At 38.2% G+C, this 20,039-nt stretch overlaps 1 protein-coding gene across 1 annotated transcript in view; it reads right to left on the bottom strand.

The window, feature by feature from the left end:
- MYOM1 (myomesin 1) overlaps positions 1 to 20,039 on the bottom strand; it is a 161,101-nt gene that overhangs the window by 136,572 nt on the left and 4,490 nt on the right. Inside the window, exons 2-6 of the mRNA XM_006867294.1 lie at positions 14,496 to 14,745; positions 13,689 to 13,846; positions 5,371 to 5,463; positions 2,133 to 2,221; positions 1,946 to 2,008 (exon numbers count right to left, since the gene is read on the bottom strand). Of these exons, the coding sequence (XP_006867356.1) occupies positions 1,946 to 2,008; positions 2,133 to 2,221; positions 5,371 to 5,463; positions 13,689 to 13,846; positions 14,496 to 14,745 (653 nt within the window). The remainder of the gene's footprint in view (positions 1 to 1,945; positions 2,009 to 2,132; positions 2,222 to 5,370; positions 5,464 to 13,688; positions 13,847 to 14,495; positions 14,746 to 20,039) is intronic.

The following is a 20,039-nucleotide window of genomic DNA, read 5'->3' as shown; positions in this document are numbered from 1 at the left end:
CTAAGCTCCCTCTTGAAACCTTGTAAGCCAGTCACTTCGTGCCTTTATTGTCCCCTCATTTTAGATAGCCAATGTCTAAGTTTCCCGTCCCTATCTACCTTATGCACAGAGTGGATAGCATTGATACTTGATTTGAAGACTCCGCTGAGTTCATTTTGTTTGTGGGTTTTCTTGTCATTTTCATTTCTGTTGTGTTAATGTTTCTAAGTATTTCTAATTGTCTTCTTTTTTATTTTGATGTGCAGGTGCATTAATTTTCTTTGAGGTTATCCTATAATTCATTAATTTTTTCCATGCTTAAAATAGTCTGCTTTATCTTGAAGTCTACTTGACTTCCTTGTCGTTTGGAAGTTCTGTATAGACAGTATTCCCTCTTTTTCCTTTGTAGTTGACCTCATTATACAGTGATATCTCTGGTTCCTTAGATATGAGTCGGAGCCGACTCTACAGCACTTAACAAACAAAACAACAACAGGTTTGTTTTACTTTAAATACTTCTATATCTGGATTGAGCTCTTGATGATGTTGTCATGTATGGTAATCTCAGGCTGTTGTCTGCAGTTGTTGGTTCTCAGCCCAAAGAATACCCATTAGCATTTTTTGTGTCAAGTTGGTCTGGTTATTACACAGTCTCTTAATTTCTGTTTATCAGTAAATGTCCTAATTTTGCTGTCCTATTTGAGGGACAGCTTTGCTGGGTACATGATTATTGGTTGGCAATTTTTTTTCTTTCAGAGTTTTGTATATGTCATCCCACTACCTTCTTGCCTGCATGGTTTCTGATGAGAAATCCGAGCTTAATCTTACTGGTTCTCCTTTGTAGGTAACTTTTCATTTTTCCTGAGCTGTTCCTCAGGATTCTTTCCTTGTCTTTGATTTTGGAATGTTTGATTAGGATATGCCCTGGTGATATTCTTTTGGAGTCTATCCTGTTTGGAGTTCATTCAGCTTCTTGTATGCTTATCTTCTCATCTTTCATGATGTTAGGGAAGTTTTCTTCCAACAACTCTTCAATAGTTTACTCTGTACTTTCTATTGTCTCTTCCTGTTCTGAAATTCCAGTCACCCATAAGTTGTTCCTCTTCATGGTGTTCCACATAACTCTTTGGCTTTCTTCAGATTTTTTTCATTCTTTTTTCAGATTGTTCTTCAAGCATACTAATATTGAGAGATTTATCTTCAAGTTTACTAATTCAGGCTTCCATTGTTTTGAATCTTCTCCGTTGACCTTTCAATGTATTGTCCATTTCTAAAATCTTAGTATTAATCTGGATTTCTAATTGTAAGGCTTGTATTGTTTCAAAATTTGCATTTATTTTGTCTGTTCTTGTAGTGTTTCTCTGAATTCTTCTAAAGTTTTTTCTGTGTTCTCCTTGCTTTATTCAATCTTTCTGTCTATACATTGAAGGTACCAAAATGTCATTCTTTTAAATTCTTTTTCAGTTATTTTCATTACCTTTTTTCCTCAGGAATATTTTCTGTCTCTGCATCTTGAACATTTGCTTGAACCATTTGCTTTTGTTTCTTTGTGTGAACTAAAAGCGTTTGTTGTCTCCGGGGCATTGTGGGATTGTCTTATTTGACGTTCAATTTGTCTGTGCTTTTGTTGCTTATGATTTTGTATCATATCTAAGAAACTATTGCTAACAACCAAAATAGAAATAAGGAGAATGCTGACACATTGAGGAAAATGTGACCAATGTCAGTGAAAAATATGTATACAAATTGGTAAATGAGAACCTAATTTGCTGTGTAAACTTTTACCAAAAACACAATTTAAAAAACTAGAAACAATTGCCTAATCTAAGGTCATGAAGATTTACGTGGATCTTTTCTTCTTAAGAGTTTTATGCAAGATTTAAGTTTCTGTATTAAGCACTATATAATAACTTATTCTGCAGTATTTTAAATAGAGAAAATTTAGTAAACATATTTTTAAACTTACAGCTGAGGGGCAGGGTGGAAGACCCAGCATGGAAGCAAGTCTCATCAAACTCTCCTTTATATCCTAAAAAAAAAAAAAACCCAGAGATGCATATGAACAGTTTCATGATTTCTTAGTTTTTTTTTTTGGCATTGGGAAGACATTTTTTGAAAATGTACTGTGAATAAAACAAATCCAGCAAACCTACTCTTTACCACGACGGAAGCATAGGCTGAAAGTTCTCCTTTAACGTTCATTGCAGAGGCCCGGTACTGAGCTGTGTCCTCAAAATCACATCTGAAAAAACATTATAAACATGAATGTCATCATAGTGAGACTCCACTTAATTAACAGCAGTAACATCAAAGGATGCTTTGCTAATATGGTACATGCAAACCACTACTGGTACATGCAAACCAATAGTTCTTTGGGACTCTTGACAAAGCTGCTGTGTCTGCTAAAGCTAATTATAGGATTTTATATAGTCCACATGATCTGTTGCATTTTCATTCTGGCAGTACAGACTGGGAGGAGATACTCACAGAGCACTGTGACCTTCACCAGGGTTCAGTTACAATGTAAATAATAATAATAAAAAGTCAACAAACTACTAAGCATATAAATTACAGAATTAACTATGGTATTTAGTATGAAGAGGACTTGAAGCACTTACTGATGAAGATCAGACTATAGCCTTCAATACAGATTACACCTCAACATAAAGAAAACAAAACTCCTCACAACTGGACCAATAGGTAATATCACAATAAACAAAAGATTGGCATTGCCAAGGTTTCATTTTACTGGTATGTACAATCAATGCCCATGAAAGGAGCAGTGAAGAAATTGAATGACATATTGCATTGAGCAAATCTGCAGAAGACCCCTTTAAAGTGTTAGAAAGCAAAGATGTCACTTTGAGATTAAGGTGATCCTGACCCAAGTCATGGTATTTTCAATCAGCTCATATGCATGTGAAAGCTGGACAATGAATAATTAGAACAAAGAAAAATCGATGCCTTTGAATTATGGTGTTGGTGACGAATATTAAATATACCATGGACTGCCAGAAGAATGAACAAATCTGTCTTGGAACAAGTAGAGCCAGAATGCTCCTTAGAAGTAAGGATGGAGAAACTTTGTCTCATGTATTTTGGACTTGAGAAGAGACTAATTCTTGGAAAAGGACATGATGCTTGTTAAAGTAGAGGGTCAGCAAAAAAGAGGAAGACCCTCAATGGAATGGATAGACAAAGTGGCTTCAACAATGGGCTCCAACATAGGAACAATCGTGAGGATGGTGCAAGACCCGACAGTGTTTTGTTCTGTTGTACATATGTTGTTGTTAAAGTGCTGTTGAGTCGACTCCAACCCATAGCAACCCTGTACAGGGTTTCCAAGGAGCAGCTGGTGAACTTGAACCGCCAACCTTGCAGTTCAAACGGCTTTGTAGTCTGGCACATTAACCTACAGCACCACACCAGTCATAACCGACTCAATAGCACCTAAAACTAAGTTGTATTCGGAGCCGAAAATGCCCAACCATTTACCTTTATAGCAGTTAACTACCTGGAGACACACTGGAGAGTGTGCCCTTCTAGCTGTTCTAACCTTAGAAATAAATTTCATTTTGGGGAATCAATGCAACTATTAATTTGTGCATGTGTGACAGGTCCAAGCATTGGTTATTTTAGGGTAAAGAAAAATCCACTACAAATTTTGAAATCATAATCCATGTCAAACTTTCAAAGTTTTCAAAGAGATGGGAATGAAGCAGTCTTTCCTGGAAGTCTGTCCACAATCTCCTGAACCACAAGCCAGATCCAGGTTGGTCTTGTATTTTGCTCTAGACTCAAAGTATAACTAAGCTATTTAGACCTAAATTCTACTAAGGTTCAGACCACATTTGGCATTTCAGTCCATAGGATAATACAAGAAGTATCATTTGGAAGTGCTTCTAAGTTATAATACAGGAATCAGAATGTCTACAATAACAGGACATGGGAGAACATGATCTCACTGAAAGATGAATAGTCTAAGATTTCAAAGAAGGCTCTTGTCACCACTGGTTCCTTTGTCCTCCATCATTCCTTGGGGCTTATTGTCCTTAGTATAAACTTATTCCTTGTTGAAATATTATGGACATCAATAGAATCCCAGTTAGTTGCCTCTTTCATAACTATTTAATTATGAAAGCAGCCACATGTCTCAGTGTCTCTGTAGAACCACCAAACAGCAGGTACTGATGTGACTCAGTCAGGCCAGTACTTGCTGAACATCACAAGATCCCAGGGTTTTGTTTGAAGCCGTGTCACTTGTGTCAATTCCTCTGATCTGAGAAGGATATAACTCTCTTGAGATTATAATTATGTAAATTCTATGTTGACATCTTCATTTCATGATTGTATCTGAACTGAAATGGTGGGAGCTTGTTTGACTTTTTCATCCACATAACAAGGCTTAGATTTCAAAATTATTTTAGGAGACAGCACTTTGAAAACTTGGAAATTGCTTTACCCTAAAATAATTCAATGTTTTGATCCTGTTGTACATGTACAAATTAATAGTGCACATGGTCAGTTTCCCAGCATTCCTGGTTAACATAATGTAAGAATGATAACCCCAATTCCAGTTTACTTCCAATGGACTTCACCCAAATCTCTATGGCTTTAATTTATCCATTAATGCATATATCATCATGCAAGAGTATGATGATGATCATGTTGACTTGAAACTCTAAAAAAAACTGAATATAAATGCCTATTTACACAACAACTTATTTTGTAAATTTATTGCTGTTGTTAGGTGCCATTGAATTGGTTTTGATTCATAGCAACACTATACACAACAGAATGAAACACTGTCCGATCTTGCATCATCTTCGCAATTCTAACAGTTGAACCCATTGCTACTGCCACTGTATCAATCCATCACATTGGTGGTTTCCCTCTTTTTTGTTGACTCTCCACTTTTCCACTTCTGCAGGGACTGTTCCCTCCTGACAATATATTCAGAGTATGAGAGATGAAGTCTTGTCATTCTCTCTTCTAAGGAGCATTCTAGATGTATTTCTTCCAAGACGTATTTGCTTGTTCTTCTGGCAGTCCATGGTTCTTTCAATATTCTTTGCCAACACCGTAATTGTCAACCTCCTCTTATTAGTGTGTGAGAAAAACTCTTCAATATAGAAAACAACAAAGAAAAAGATGCAGATGAATTTTTTGCCATCGTCTTTGACTTAGTTCTAGTATAAAATGATTTGTGAGGTATTGTGGGCCTGGTGAGGATTGGTTGTTGACATTATTGCTAAGTGAATGCTCTTCACATCACACGAAGATCACACTGTACTAGAATGAAGAGGAGGAGGCTGCTGGGTTAACCGGAGCCATGTGACCCATCTCTAAGTCACTACCAGGCAATACACATGGACACTGATATTCTCTTACGCATTAATCTCCAGAGTGTGCATTCCATATCGACTTTCAATAATATACTTTCCAGGATTTGTGTGGACATTTATGGGAACCTGGTTTTTATACCTATAAGACAAAAGAAACAAAATGAAGTAAGCTGAAGTGTAAATAGTCTTATGATTAATCACACAACAGAGAATTCTTGTTCTCCCAGGAAAACCTGTAAACCAGTCATTGAAGTTAGCAGCAGCATCTCTTCAACAAATAGAAATCTACAGCAAGTTAAATCATATACTGCTTTTGTTAAGTGTCATTGAGTTGGTTCCAACTCATAGCGACCCTGTATAGGACTTTCAAGGAGCAGCTGGTGGCTTTGAACTGTTGTTAGCACTGCAGTGTTTATCCTACAGTGCCACACCAGGATTCCAAATAACGAACTTGTTGTTAAATGCCATCGAGTCGGTTCCGACCCATAGCGATCCTGTATAGGGTTTTCAAGGAGCAACTGGTGAGCTTGAACTGTCGATCCTGCAGTTCAAAAGTCTTTGCAGTCTGTTGTATTAACTCACAGCGCCACACCCGGACTCCAAATAATGTACTATATATATGTAAATAAACTAAAGCATCTTGATGAAGATACTTTCTACTCCACCATAGAAATTCCGTTTAAAACAGCTGACCCTTCCCAACAATATGTATATATCTCATGTACATAATGTTGAGTGAAAAAGTCAGACACAAGAGAGTACACGGTGTAATGATTGCACTTATATAAATTAATTAATGCAGCTGGAAGTCAGGATAGTGATTTCTCTTGGGAAGAGGTTGCTCAAAGGAGACTTCTGGGGTTCTCATGATGTTTTGTCTCTCAATTAGGGCTCTAGTTACATGGGTCACAACTGCATTCTATAGAAATGCATCAAAGTTGAATATATATATATATATAACAAGCATGTTTGGCATGTATATTATACTTCAATAAATAAACTAAAAAAAATAAATAAAATTGACCACTGTTAAGATGACAGAGCCGAAGGCTTTGTGTGAGGTTTTCTTAATGTTTATCATCTATAGGATAATGGCAAAATATTTTTCCTACTAACATTCTTGCAAGTTGTTAAAGACAGTGCATTATATTGAAAGATCATTATATTGAGGTGTTTTTTATATAAGGAGCCCTGGTGGCACACACTCAACTGCTAACTGAAAAGTTGACAGTTCAAACCCACCAGCCACTGCATGAGGAAAGGCTGTGGCAGTTTGGCAAGGTCAGGCAGTCTCACTCCTGACAAATGCCAGAGTTGCTGTTGTTTGTCGCCAAGTTGGTTCCCACTCATAGTGACCTTGTATAGGGTGTCTGGAGAGTGGCTACTGAGTTTGAACTGCTGACCCTGTGATTTGTAGTCCAGTGTTGATCCTACAGTGCCTCACCAGTACCCCATTAAAATAATTCATAAAACTTCACTATAATTTATTTCTATTACAAACCTTCAAAATCATTGCATAACATTCTCAGTGATTCTGAAGGGTCAAGCCTGAGATCTCAACTTAAACATCGACGATTTTTGCAATCATCACTTCCATCAGGGTACTACTGCCCACGTATTCTCTATTTAGCTGCATTTGATTTTCCCAGACTTAGGAACTGATTGTAAGGTGGTGTGGGGAAGGGAAATGGTGGACAAGGAGAGGAGAAAGACAGAAAGCGTGAGTTCGAGAATATGTTCTGAGAGATATAAAGCCGGAGCTAAAACAGGATTTTGTAGCTCCTGGCGTCATTTTACCCTTCTTGTTTTCCAGTACTCCACAAGTTAGCTCCTTAATTCCTTTTCCCCAACTAAATGGCTGTTCTAATGTGACCAGCTTGTAAATTGAATCAGTTTTTAAAATGCACATACACACAGTAGACAATAGCTTCATTCAAGTGCTGCTAGTCTTTGCTGTGGAGCTCCTATTTTACAGCAGTGGACAAGGGTTAAGTCAGAAAACAATTCAGTTATATTCTTCAAGGGATTTTATCTAATGCGATCTTCAGTTTTGGTGTTCACTTTCAATGAGCTGTCTTCAGTATTAAGTTAGTGAAGAAAAGCAGTATTTTGGGCGAGGTCTCTCTATATACTTCACAGCTTGTTATTTCTGGAAAGTGAAGTTCCAAACCACCAGTTATTTGCTAATTTTGGAGAGTAACCTACAGTCTGGAATCATTTGTCAAAAGGTTTCTTAAATCCTTTTGAATACATAGCTGTACACTATTTTCCTTATCATTCTCATGTGGTCTATGAAGGATATCCAGTGGTACATGTATGTATAAAACATATCCTTTATTACCCAGACAAATGTCAATGGGCATTGGGATGATTTGGATAATGCACAGTTAACAGTGAAAGCTCTTTAGCAGTGAAAAAGACTTGACTTTCTTTTCTATCAATAAATAATGCATGTCAAAATTTATCTAGATTTCACAGAGGACCCTAGGACCATCAAGAGAGAAGAGCACAAGCAGAAAGTGGGACCCTATCCAGAAAAACAGCAACACCAGAGATGGAGGCAGAGATGAGGACATGGAGAGAGAGAGAGCAGTTGAAGACTCTAGATTCATGGAAAGAGAGGGATTGGGTGTTGGTGGGCAGGAGGCTGGCTTGAAGAATATGCACTTTTGTGGTTTAAATTATTATATATGCCTGCGTGTTTCTGTGTACACCCCCCCCCCCCAACAAATCAAAACAGGTAATGGAAGCAAATACTATTGAATGATGATGCATGGATGAGGTAGTAATCACTGCAATGAAATGATGGTATAAAGCTGATGTTCTCCCATGTAAACTATCACTCAGTGCACAATAAAAACCTACAAAAAATTTTTTTTTTATCTAGGTTTCAAAAGGGAAATACAATTAAATCTGGCTCTTTCAGAAAGTGTAAAAAAAATTAGTGTAATTCTCTGCTTCTTTTAAAAAGAGGCTTACTCTTGTCCCGTTTCATACAATTTAAAAAATATCACTTTGCAATTCACTCCCTTCTATCCAACCCTTCTCATAACTAACTGTTCTTCTTAGATTCTTATGCATCCTTTCAGAGTTTTATTATGCACATAACACAAATACAGACATCAAGTATTTTTCTCCATTTAAAAATCAAAGTAGCAATGATGTGAGCTAAGTCTGACCATGTTTAATAGACTCCAGTCAACCTGGATTGAGACCTGGCTGGCCAGCAGTATGACAAGACCTGGGAACTCCTGGGCCCAGGGATAGGGACATGGCCACAGAGGACTAGAGCAGAGAGAGAAGCATCCAGCTGATATGAAGTGAGGGGAGATGCACAAGAACACCCATACTTGCAGATAGTACCCATTTGACCTAGTTTCAATGGCTGGATGATCAGAACTAGATTAGCGGAAGAAAGAAGAGGAAAAAAGAGTAATCTGCTACAATGTGATGAACTTGACCTATACTTATGGATGTAGTAGCTCAAAATAGGGAATGAATCTTTACAGCAAGGGTCATTCCCAACCCCTTGGTACACAGGGTTGACAGGGATTGGCAACTTAGATATTGGTTACCCAAAATGGGGGAACTACAAAGGCATGAAGTGACTGGCTTACAAGCTTTCAATAGGGAGCCAAGTTTCAGAGTGTGCGGGGGAAGGTAGAATCCTCATTGAGTGGTTTCCAACCTGTCTGGACAGGGCTGGTGAAAGGAAATAGTAATTATTCACTATTGAACACAAGAGTCTTATCTGGGGATGTTTTAGTTGGGGATAAGATCCCCAGATAAGACTCTTGTGTTTAATAGTGAATAATTACTATTAGGACTGATTGTGAATGTTGCAAATGTAAAGGTAGACATTTTGTAACTAAAGGAGGGGAGTGGTTGATCTTGCAGTCCAGGAGCAGAGGACCCTGGGACCATCAGGGAGAAAAGTGGAGTGCAGAACCCTATCAAGAGAAGCAGTGACATCAGAGATGGAGACAGAGACTATGACATGGAGAGATGGAGTGGCTGGGGACTATGGACTCAGGGAGGAAGAGGGCTAAGTGTTGACAGCGAGGGGGGGGAGCGGGCGGGGCGGGGCAGGCTTGCAGGGTGTACCCTTTGTTTTTTTGAATGGTTATATATTCCTGAGTGTTTCAGTATACATAAAAAAAAACCATAAAAGAAAACAGAGGGAATGGAAGCAAATGCTGTTGAATGATGATGCATGGAGGAGATTATAATCATTGTAATGAAATGAAATACAATAAGATGAATGTAAAGCTGATGTTCTCCCATGTAAACCATCACTCGATGCACAATAAAAATTGAAACAAAACAAAAACCAAAGTATAACCTATTATATAAGTTATTATATAGATATAGCCTACTCAATGGGAGCGCTGTAGCTCTTAGGATAAGCACCAATGGGATGGCTAACCACAAGGTCAGTGGTTCAAGCCCACTAGTAGCTCCTAGGAATAAGACAAAGAATTTCTGCTCATGCAAAGATTTAAAGCCTTGGCAACCCTATACAGGGTCACAATGAGTCGGAATTGACTAGAAGGCACTTAACAACAACAAGCCTATTAAGTTAAAAAAATAATCTTGTTTCTTTACTACATACAAATTTTCCATTCTATGTTAACCAAGGAGTCTCTAGGTGATACAAATGGTTAACATGCTTGGCTGCTAACCAAAAGGTTGGAAGTTTGAATCTACCCAGAGGCACCTCGGAAGAAATGCCTGGCAATCTACTTCCAAAAAATTAGCCATTCAAATCCTATGGTTCACAGCTTTATGCCATGAGTTGGAATCAACTTGAAAGCAGCCTTTTTTTAAAAATTTGTTTTTTTCTTTTTAAATGCTGACAAAGGCCTTCAGGATGGCTAGCTGCACTGTGGAGTTACGGTAGCATTCTCTGCAACTAATGATCCCAACCCTCAAACAGGCTTCCTTCTGTTCTCCAAAAGGCCTAGGGACAACTGTGCCCCTCAGCTGTCTCTACACCTGGCACTGATGAGTGATGTGTGCTGGAGCTACTTAGGGCTGTCAGTCTATTCGCATTTGTTTCAATGGTCAGGAAACTGGGATTGGCTGAGTAGCAGCTGCTGTGTGTGTTCATATCAGTTGTTAGACCTCTGGGACTGCGATGACCTAAGAGGCTTAGTGGAAACTTGGAATCAACTCCTCTTTGGAAAGAATCTGAGGGGAGACCCATTGCTCAGGCACAAGTGTCTTTGAAAGATTTGATTAAGGACTTCACTGCTGGAGATGAAGGTGACATGGCTGCAGGAAGCATCATTACAAATGGGTTCCTTTAATTTACCAGCTGCTTCATGAAACTCTATACAGGGTTGCTATGAGTCAAATAGACTGACGGCACTCAATAACAAAACAATTCAGCAAGAACAAATAAATTAGTCTTCAAAGAAATACAACTAGAATGCTCCTTAGAAGGGAAAAGTGGTGAAAAGACATCATGATTGGTAAAGCAGAGGGTCAGCAAAAACAAAAGAAACCCTCAACGAGACGGTTGAGTACAAGCGATGCATTGGTGGAGTCTTCTCTCAGAACAGCAAACTATGTTCTCAGGTGTCCGCTGGTTCTTGATTTAATACTTACCCTGCAGGGATGATAAAACAGCAGTGGCTAAGACTGCACTTTACCGTGAGGCAGAACTAGAGATAGACGGGTACAGTTAATGAGGACTCCCTGTCTTTCTGTCCTACTTTTGTTTGAAATGAGATTTGCAAGTAAAAAACACAATTATATTCTTCTACAAATAAAATATATGTAAAAGTCACACAACGAGAGATTTAGGGGCAATTGTATTTCTCAGCTGAAAATGGCCTTCCCCCACCCCCACCCCATTTAACTGGGATCCCAATGGACAATTTGATTATCTCGCCCATCCCTCATGTGTGTGTTAGTTTGTCTTTTTTGTTTGTTTATATTTGTTGACTTTTCCAGGCCAACAAAACACAATATAAGAAGTTTCGTCTTTGAAGTTGAGCTTTGCCTTTCTGAAATAATTTCACTCTGAGCTGATATTCCTATACACAGTATGCGGCCAGGATTTTATTCTAGTTGCTATATATTTAACAGAATAAATGCTTAAGAAATTAATATTTTTTTCCAAAGATTATTTGTATCCTTTTGAAAGTCATCTTAAACTCCAATTTTAGAAAGGAGGAAAAGAAAGCCAGGACACTATGTACTCAACTAAGAAATCAATTATTCATTTATTATTAACTAATTTTAATGCATGAGAGAAGAGGAAATTTTTACTGACCAAATATTTGTTGGAGTTAAATTTTTACTATTCTCCAGGGAGTTCTGTAAGAAAGTTTGGAATTTTTTTTTTTTTTTAGTTGTCAAGTAATCCATTTTTCAAGAGGAAATGTCCCTTTAACAGAGGTCAATCCTCTAGACACCTACTCCTCACTGACCAACTATCTCATTGTCCAATATTTTGTGTTTACGACAATAGTGAAAAATCTATCCAACTGTTTTGGGCATTAAAAATATGGCAATAATGAGTGCCATGATGTGAGGTAAGAGTAATACTGGCTATGGTGGGTCAGGTTACGTGTCACCTGAACTGGACCATGATGCTCCATGGTTTGGCAGTTATATAATGATGCAACTTGGCAGTTATGAACTGGTGTAATGATGTGGTCACCCTTCGTTTTGTGGTCTGATGTTGTCAGCCTCCATTTTTGTATAATGTCCATTTTTGCACAATGGACCAGGTCTTTGGAATCCAACCATGTAAATAAATGAGGAGTAGATATAATCCCAGACAAGGGTAGGGCAAAATTATCAAAGGTAGATTGATTCTTATCTTACTAAAGTATTCTTTTATAGCTTAAGGCTTGTAAATTGACTTTTTAAAACATAATTTTCATTGAAATATGTTCCTACATTTCTCATAACATTATAATTTATGAATATTATAAAACAATAAATTATTTTCCTCGATAATCCATGGCTGGCTCTGGTTTTCAAACCAAAGAATTCTAGAAAGACTTTTTAAACATAGAAAGATTGCCAGTAAGATTGTTGCTATTTTTGTTAAGTGCCTTTGAGTTGGTCTGATTCCTAGCAACCCTGTATAGAGTTTCTGAGGAGCAGCTGGTGGGTTTGAACTGCCAATCTTGTGGTTCGCAGTCCATTGCTGATCCTGCAGCACCACACCAGGAGTCAACCAATTAGAAGTGATCACAATCAGTTGCTGTCTTGTCAATTCCACCTCATGGTAACCTCATGTGTGTCAGAGAAGAACTGTGCTCCATAGGGTTTCCAATGACTGATTTTTGGAATTAGGTTGCCAGGTACCTCTGGTTGGACTCAAACCTCCAACCTTACAGTTTCAGCTAAGTATTAATGGTTTGCACTATCCAGAGTTATCAAAAGATGATGGTATCATGGGTGAATGTTTTAAACTCAGCACCTGCTCTTTAAAAATGATCTCATATAGCTAAATGAGTTTCTCTTGTCATCTTCCTCTATTTGTGCTAGCCAGATGTCTGACCAACATCAGAAATAAGAGGAAGAGGAGGAACATGCTCTGTGGATGACTATGACAATGCAACTTTAGATGGTGTTTATTCTTCAATATGGGGTGCATTTGCCATTGCCCATAAGGATACGAAAACAGCATGCAAAATTCCTATGTCAGAGAATAAAATGACAAAGTGCTTTTGGAACTGGTTTAATCATTCTTGTACTTGTGCTTTCTGTGGTAGATACTCCTGATACGTGACAGGAAGATTCTAGGTTTAGAAATCACACGATCATTGGCAATTGCAGTAGGATAAAAGGAGAAAACAGGTTTTAGTCACTATGGAAAGAAAATTTCTTAAGGTCTCATATGAGTAGTATCTCCCATTTGCTATGTGTCTTTTGTTTGGCTACTGAAAGCACTCAGAGGCCTTGGCTCAGGGGAAGGAGGAGAGTTGAGAGCCCTCTGGGTTTTAGTTACTTTTTAAGAGGCAGCATTGCTTCTCAACAAAAAAATACCTAATTATAAATTTCATTAATGGAAGCATATTTTAATTTAATTTTTATGACCCATCACAATTCCAGACATAATTTTCTTATAAATACGTTGACTAAATTTTATAATTTTATATAAGATAAAGGTCCATTAGTATGATGGGATTATAGTGTTAGATCATATCAAAATGTTTGCAAGACTGTTCTTTTTTCCCATGCATATAATATCCATCCCAGGTATCCTTTTGAAAAATCTGTTCAAAATTGTATACGCCCTCCTTGATTCCTGCACATTGATAACCCTGTATGTTTTCACTAGAGGGAAATGTGACTTCATGTAATCAATTCACTGAGCAGGTTTCATAGAGATTAACATACCATGTGACACGAGGTTCTGGCCAGCCTGCTACAGAGCAGTGCAATTTGACACTCTGTTTCTCCCACACAGTGTGCGAACGAGGTTTAATGATGAACTCTGGAGCATGAAGAAGACTATCTTCATTCAACTTTCTGTGATATGCCTCGGTTTCTTCTAACTGGGGGAAAAAAAAAATGATCACAACACTGCTAAATTAAAGTAATCCATGCTACTTAAATGTTGTTGTTGGGTGTCATGGAATCAATTCCAACTTATAACAACCCCATGTGATGGAACAGAATTGCCCCCATCAGATTTTCTTGACTGTGATCTTTATGAGAGCAGATTGTCAGATTTTTCTTCTGTAGAGTCACTGGGTAGGTCCAAATTGGCAATTTGGGGTTAGTTGTAAAGGGCTTTAACCACTTGTAGTTTCAGGTCTTCTGCTTCAATAACAAGTACAAACCATTTTTCCATTTAAAACCTGATTTTAGAAAAAATGCATTCAGTGGGAAGAAGTCACCCTTTTAAAAACTGATATAATTATTTAACTCTTAAGATTCTAAGTTTGAGCAATATATTTTACTTTCCTAAGGTGAATTTCTCAAGGCTGTTGAAATCATACTCCGTGGAGATAAAAAAACAACAAACAAAACAAAAAAACAATTCATCTTTGACCTATACATTTTCTCCTTGTTTGCTTCTGTTTTGCTTCCCTAAAAAACCCACATATTGCTTAACTTAAAACAAATACATTCATCTCTACACATGCATACACACAATCTGTCCCACGCATTTCCATCTTGTTATATTAACTTGTTTCTTACTGTTTTTCTCAGGGACAGGCGTTCTGCCTTTTCTCGAATTGCAACTTTCCTTGATTTCTTCTCATAAGTCTCCTCCTGTTGGAGAGCGGATGTAGACTGTTTGGATGCCATGGACTGTTTGGACGTGGTCGAATGTTTGGATGTCATGATTCCTTCTTCACTAGCAAGGAGATTCCTCTGGGCTATATACGCAACAGCTTCTTTAATTCGTTCTTCCTCCGTATCTGTAATTCCACTGACCGGTACTTGGCTAAAACATAACAAAATTGGATATTATGCATGACAGTGACAAGATTGTCTTGTTTTACAAAGTTTAGTGTACCAGACCTCCAAAACAACATGTTGTTGTTGTTGTTAAGTGCCGTCGAGTCGGTTCCGATCCATAGCAACCCTGTACAGGGTTTCCGAGGGTGTAAATCTTTACGGGAGTAGAAAGCCTCATCTTTCTCCCGCGGAGCAGCTGGTAGTTTCGAACTGCTGACCTTAAGGTTCGCAGCCCGATTCATAACCACTACACTACCAAAACAACATACTTGCCCCAAATTCAGAGGACTTCAAAAAATTTGTGGAAAAACAGAATTAAAACCTGATGGACCTTTTCCACAAATTTTCTGAACTGCCTTCTTAAAACCTGACAGAAACACCTGGGAGATCAGGAGTGAACTCTTCACATATAAAAGTGAACTTTTCATTAACAGTGATAATAGTTATAACAACAATGCCTGTGATGTTGTTAGTGCTTTGCCAAGTGCTTTTTACCATGTTGTTACCATGCCAGATCAGACAATTCTCACATTTAATCTCACAACCACCTGAGGCAAATTTTATCATGGTAAAAGATTCAGAGAATTTACATAACTGGTTGAAAGGCATTCTACTAGGTTGCTTAATGCATTTAAGTATTCTTTAGCTTACAATAAGAGACAACAGTGTGACAGAAACTGTACATAAGCACTAGACCAGGAAGTTGGTTTGAACCACAAGGTCCTAGTTCAAACTCACCAGTCGCTCCTCAGAAACCCTATACAGGGTTGCTATGGGTGGGAACAAACACAAATAACAACAGCAACAATATCTTTCTAGAAAGGGCAATATTTATAAAGTGAGATATGTAGTTGCTATATACAAATTTTAAATCTAACTCTAAATTTACATTTGTATATGTGTGTGTGTGTGTGTGTGTGTGTGTAAGGAGCTCTGGTAGCATAGTGGTTACAAATTGGGCTGCTAACCTCAGGGTCATCTGTTCGAAACTGCCAGTGGTTCCCCGGGAGAAAGACGAGGCTTTCTGCTCCCATAAAGATTTACAGCCTCGGAAACCCTGTATAGGGTGGCTATGGGTCGGAATCGATTCCATGGCACTAAACAACAACAACTATATATATATATAGTTGTTGTTATGTAGTGCCATGGAGTCGGTTCCTACCCATAGCGACCCTGTATAGGGTTTCCAAGGAGCGGTTGGTGAGCTTGAACCACTGACATTGCAGTTCAGACAACTTTGTAGTCTAGTGCATTAACACACAGTGCCACACCAGGACTCTCTCTCTATATGTATATTTATGTGTATCTATAGAAGGAAACCCTGTACAGGGTCGCTATGGGTCGGAACCGACTCGACGGCACTTAACAACAACAACATAGAAGGATATCATGTTTGGTAAGGTGGAGGGTCAGAGAAAAAGAGGAAGACCCCCAGAGAGGTGGATTGGCCAAGTAGCAGCATCGATGGACTCAAGCGTGACAACAGTAGTGAGGTTGGCCCAGGATTGGGCAGTGTTTTGTTCTGCTGTGCATAAGGTCGCTATGGGTTGGTACCGACTCAATGGCACCTAAAAACAACAACAATATATATAAATTTAAATATATATGTACAGGTTTAAAATATAAAGTGAGATGTGAGGGGGCTTCAAAAAGTTCATGGGAAATGGAATTAAAACATAAGAAAAATTTCCAACCCCCTCTTTTGAAAGACTGCAATCCTGAGACAGAACTGTGTTGGACCTGGATTCCATAATTCAGAGTTATTGCAAATAAGAAAGGACTTCTGGTGTGGTACTGTAGGACCAGCACTGGACTTTGAACCACAAGGTCAGCAGTTCAAACCCACCAGCTACTCCTCTCCTCAGAAACCCTGTACAAAAAGATGTTATGAGTCGTAACTGACTCAACGACACTTAACAATTTTCAACAATTGCATATAAAAAGTTCTGGTGTGGTGATGTAGGAATAACACTGGACAGCTAAAAGCAAGGTGGGTGGTTCAAACCCACCAGCCAGTATTTGGCAACACTACGCAGGTTTGTTGTAAGTCGGAACTGACTCAATGGCACTAAACAACAATAAAACTGCACATAAAAATAAGCTTCGAATTCCCACAAGATCCTTGTCTATTGTATTTCTTTCTAAGCTAATAAAGGTTGTGTATATGTTGTCTCCTCCAATACCTTTGCTGTAAACCCTATCAAATCATTCAGTGAGGGAGTATACTGATTATTTTAAAGATTCTCTTGAAAATCTGGATCTCTTCAAACCTCTTAAAGAAGAATTTTACATTTGCTTTTTCTAAGAGAGAAGTACTTCAAACCTTGGGCAAATACTGCCATTGGATATGAAAATGCTTGGCATTTTGCTGAGGAATGCTGTTGGTGCTTAGGTGTCATGGAGTCGGTTCTGACTCAAAGCTACCCTATGCACAACAGAACACAACACTGCCAGGTCCCGCACCGTCCTCACAAACATTGTCACTTTTGAGTCCACGTCCATCTTCTTGGGGTCTTCCTTTTTTTTGCTGACCCTCCACTTTTCCAAGCATGATGTCCTTCTCCAGGGGCAGTTCTCTCCTGATAATACGTCCAAAGTTGGAAAAATGAAAGAACATTTTGACCATATGTCTTCCAAGACAGATTTGTTTGTTCTTCTGGCACTCCATGGTACTTTGAATATTCAAAATTCTAATGCATCAGTTCTTCTACAGTCTTCCTTATTTGTTATCCAACTTTCACACACATATGAGGCTAGTGAAAATACCATGGCTTGAGTCAGAAGCTATTCAATCTTCAGACTGATATATTTGCTCTTATATACTTTAACAACAACAACAATATACTTTAAAGAGGTCTTTTGCAGCAGACTTGAGTAATGTAATACATTGCTATTTCTTGACAGCAGCTTCCATGAGCCTTCATTAATGGTCGATTCAGGTAAATTAAAGTCTTTGATAACTTCAGTCTTTTCCCCATTTATCATGATGTTATTTATTGTTTTATTTGTCAAGTGCAATCCATATTGAAGGCTGTAGTCTTTGATCTTCATCAGTAAGTATTTTAAGGCCTCTTCAATTTTAGCAAACAAGACTGTGTCATATGCATATCAAAAGTGGTTAATGAGTCTTCCTTCAATCCTGATGCTATGTTCTTCATATAATTTACTTTTCGGATTACTTGGTCAGCATATAGATTGAATAAGTCTGGTGAAAAATACAACCCTGTCATACATATTTCTTGCTTTTAAACCATTCAATATCCCCTTGTTCTGTTCAAACAACGTGGCCTCTTGGTCTATGTCCAGGTTCCACGTGAGCACAATTAAGTATTCTGTAATACCCATTCTTCACAATGCTATTCATAGTTTTTATGGTCTACACAGTCAAATCTTTTTTACACAGTCAATAAAGTATAAGTAAACATCTTCCTGGCATTCTCTACTTTCAGCCAAGATCCACCTTACATCAGCGATGATATCCCTCATTCCATGTCCTCTCCTGAATCTAGCTCCCTATTGTACTGCTGCAATCAGTCTTTACTATATTCAGCAAAAGTTTACTTGCATGTGATATTAATGATATTGTTCTGATTTTCACCTTCCACTAGTTCACCTTTCTTTGGAATGGGTACAAAGATGTATCTCTTCCAATGTGTTGGTCAGATAACTGTCTTCCAATTTTTTTGACATAGATGAATGAGTACCTCCAGTGCTGTATCAGTCTGTTGAAAATTTTCAGTTTGTATTCTGTTAATTCCTGGAATCTTGTTTTTTCATTTCAACATCATCGGTTCTTGATAATATGGTACCTCTTGAAATGAATGAACATTGACCAATTCTTTTGGGTACAATTGTATATTCCTTCCATCTTCTTCTGATGTTTCCAGCCTCATTCATTATTTTGCCCATTTGTTGTTAGGTACTTTGCAGTTGGTTCCAACTTATAGTAACACTGTATAGGGTTTCCAAGGAGCAGCTAGTGGGTTGAACCACTGACCTTGCAGTTTAAATTGACCTTGTGGTCTAGTGCACTATCCCACAGTGTCACACCAAGTCTCTATTTTGCCCAAAAATCCTTCAATATTGCAACCCAAGGCTTGATTTTTTTTTTTCTTCCATTCTTTTAGCCTGAGAGATATTGAGCATATTCTTCCCTTTTGGTTTTCTAACTCCAGGTCTTTGCACATTTCATTATAATATTTGACTTTGTTTTATAGAGCTGCCTTTTAAATTTTTCTGTTCAGCTATAACTTCCTCATTTCTTCCATTTGCTTTAGCTTCTCTATGCTCAAGAGCAAGCTTCAGTCTCATCTGACATCCATTTTGGTCTTTTCTCTTTTTCCCTCTGTTTTTAATGATCTTTTGCTTTCTTTATGGATGGTTTTCTTCATGCCACCCCACAACTCTTCTGGTTTTCAGTCAATAGTGTCTAATACATAGTGTGATATACTCAAGGTCATATTTTAGCTCTCATGGATTTATTTTCATTTTCTTAAGCTTCAGCCTGAACTTGCATATGAGCAATTGATGGTCTGTGCCACAGTTGACCAGCCCATAACCTTGTTTTGGCTGATGATACTGAGCTTTTCCATCAACATCTCTTCCTACAGATGCAGTCAATTTGATTCCTGTGCATTCCATCTGATGAGGTTCAGGTATTTAGTCATCTTTTATGTTGCTGGAAAAAGGTATTTGCCATGAATAAGTTATTCAACTTGCAAAATTCTTTCATATAATCTCCAGCATAATTTCTATCACCAAAGCTATATTTTCCAAGTTCTGATTCTTCCTCTTTGTTTTCAACTTTTGCATTGCAATCAGCAGTAATTATCCGTGCATCTTGGTTGCATGTCTGATCAGTTTCAAGTTGAAGAAATTGGTTGTTGTTGTTAAGAACCATTGAGTCGATTCAACATAGTGACCCTGCATAAGGTTTCCGAGGAGCAGCTGGTGACTTTGAACTACCAACCCTGCAGTTCAAATGGCTTTGCAGTCTGGCGCATGTTGTTGTTGTTAGGTGCCATTGAGTCGGTACAGACCCATAGCAACCTTATGCACAGCAGAATGAAACACTGTCAGATCCTGGGCCAACCTCACCACTGTTGCCACACTTGAGTCCATCGATGCTGCCACTTGGCTAATCCATCTTGTTGGGGGTTTTCCACTTTTTCTCTGACCCTCCACCTGACCAAACATGATATCCTTCTCCAGTGACTGGTCCCTCCTGACAATATGTCCAAAGTATGAGAGACGAAGTTTGGCCATTTTGACCTCTAAGGA

The sequence above is a fragment of the Chrysochloris asiatica genome, unplaced genomic scaffold (genome assembly GCF_000296735.1).
Source record: "Chrysochloris asiatica unplaced genomic scaffold, ChrAsi1.0 scaffold00103, whole genome shotgun sequence".
Lineage (NCBI taxonomy): Eukaryota > Metazoa > Chordata > Mammalia > Afrosoricida > Chrysochloridae > Chrysochloris > Chrysochloris asiatica.
Note: the sequence above shows the minus strand (reverse complement) of the source record. Positions and strands in the feature narration are given on the sequence as shown.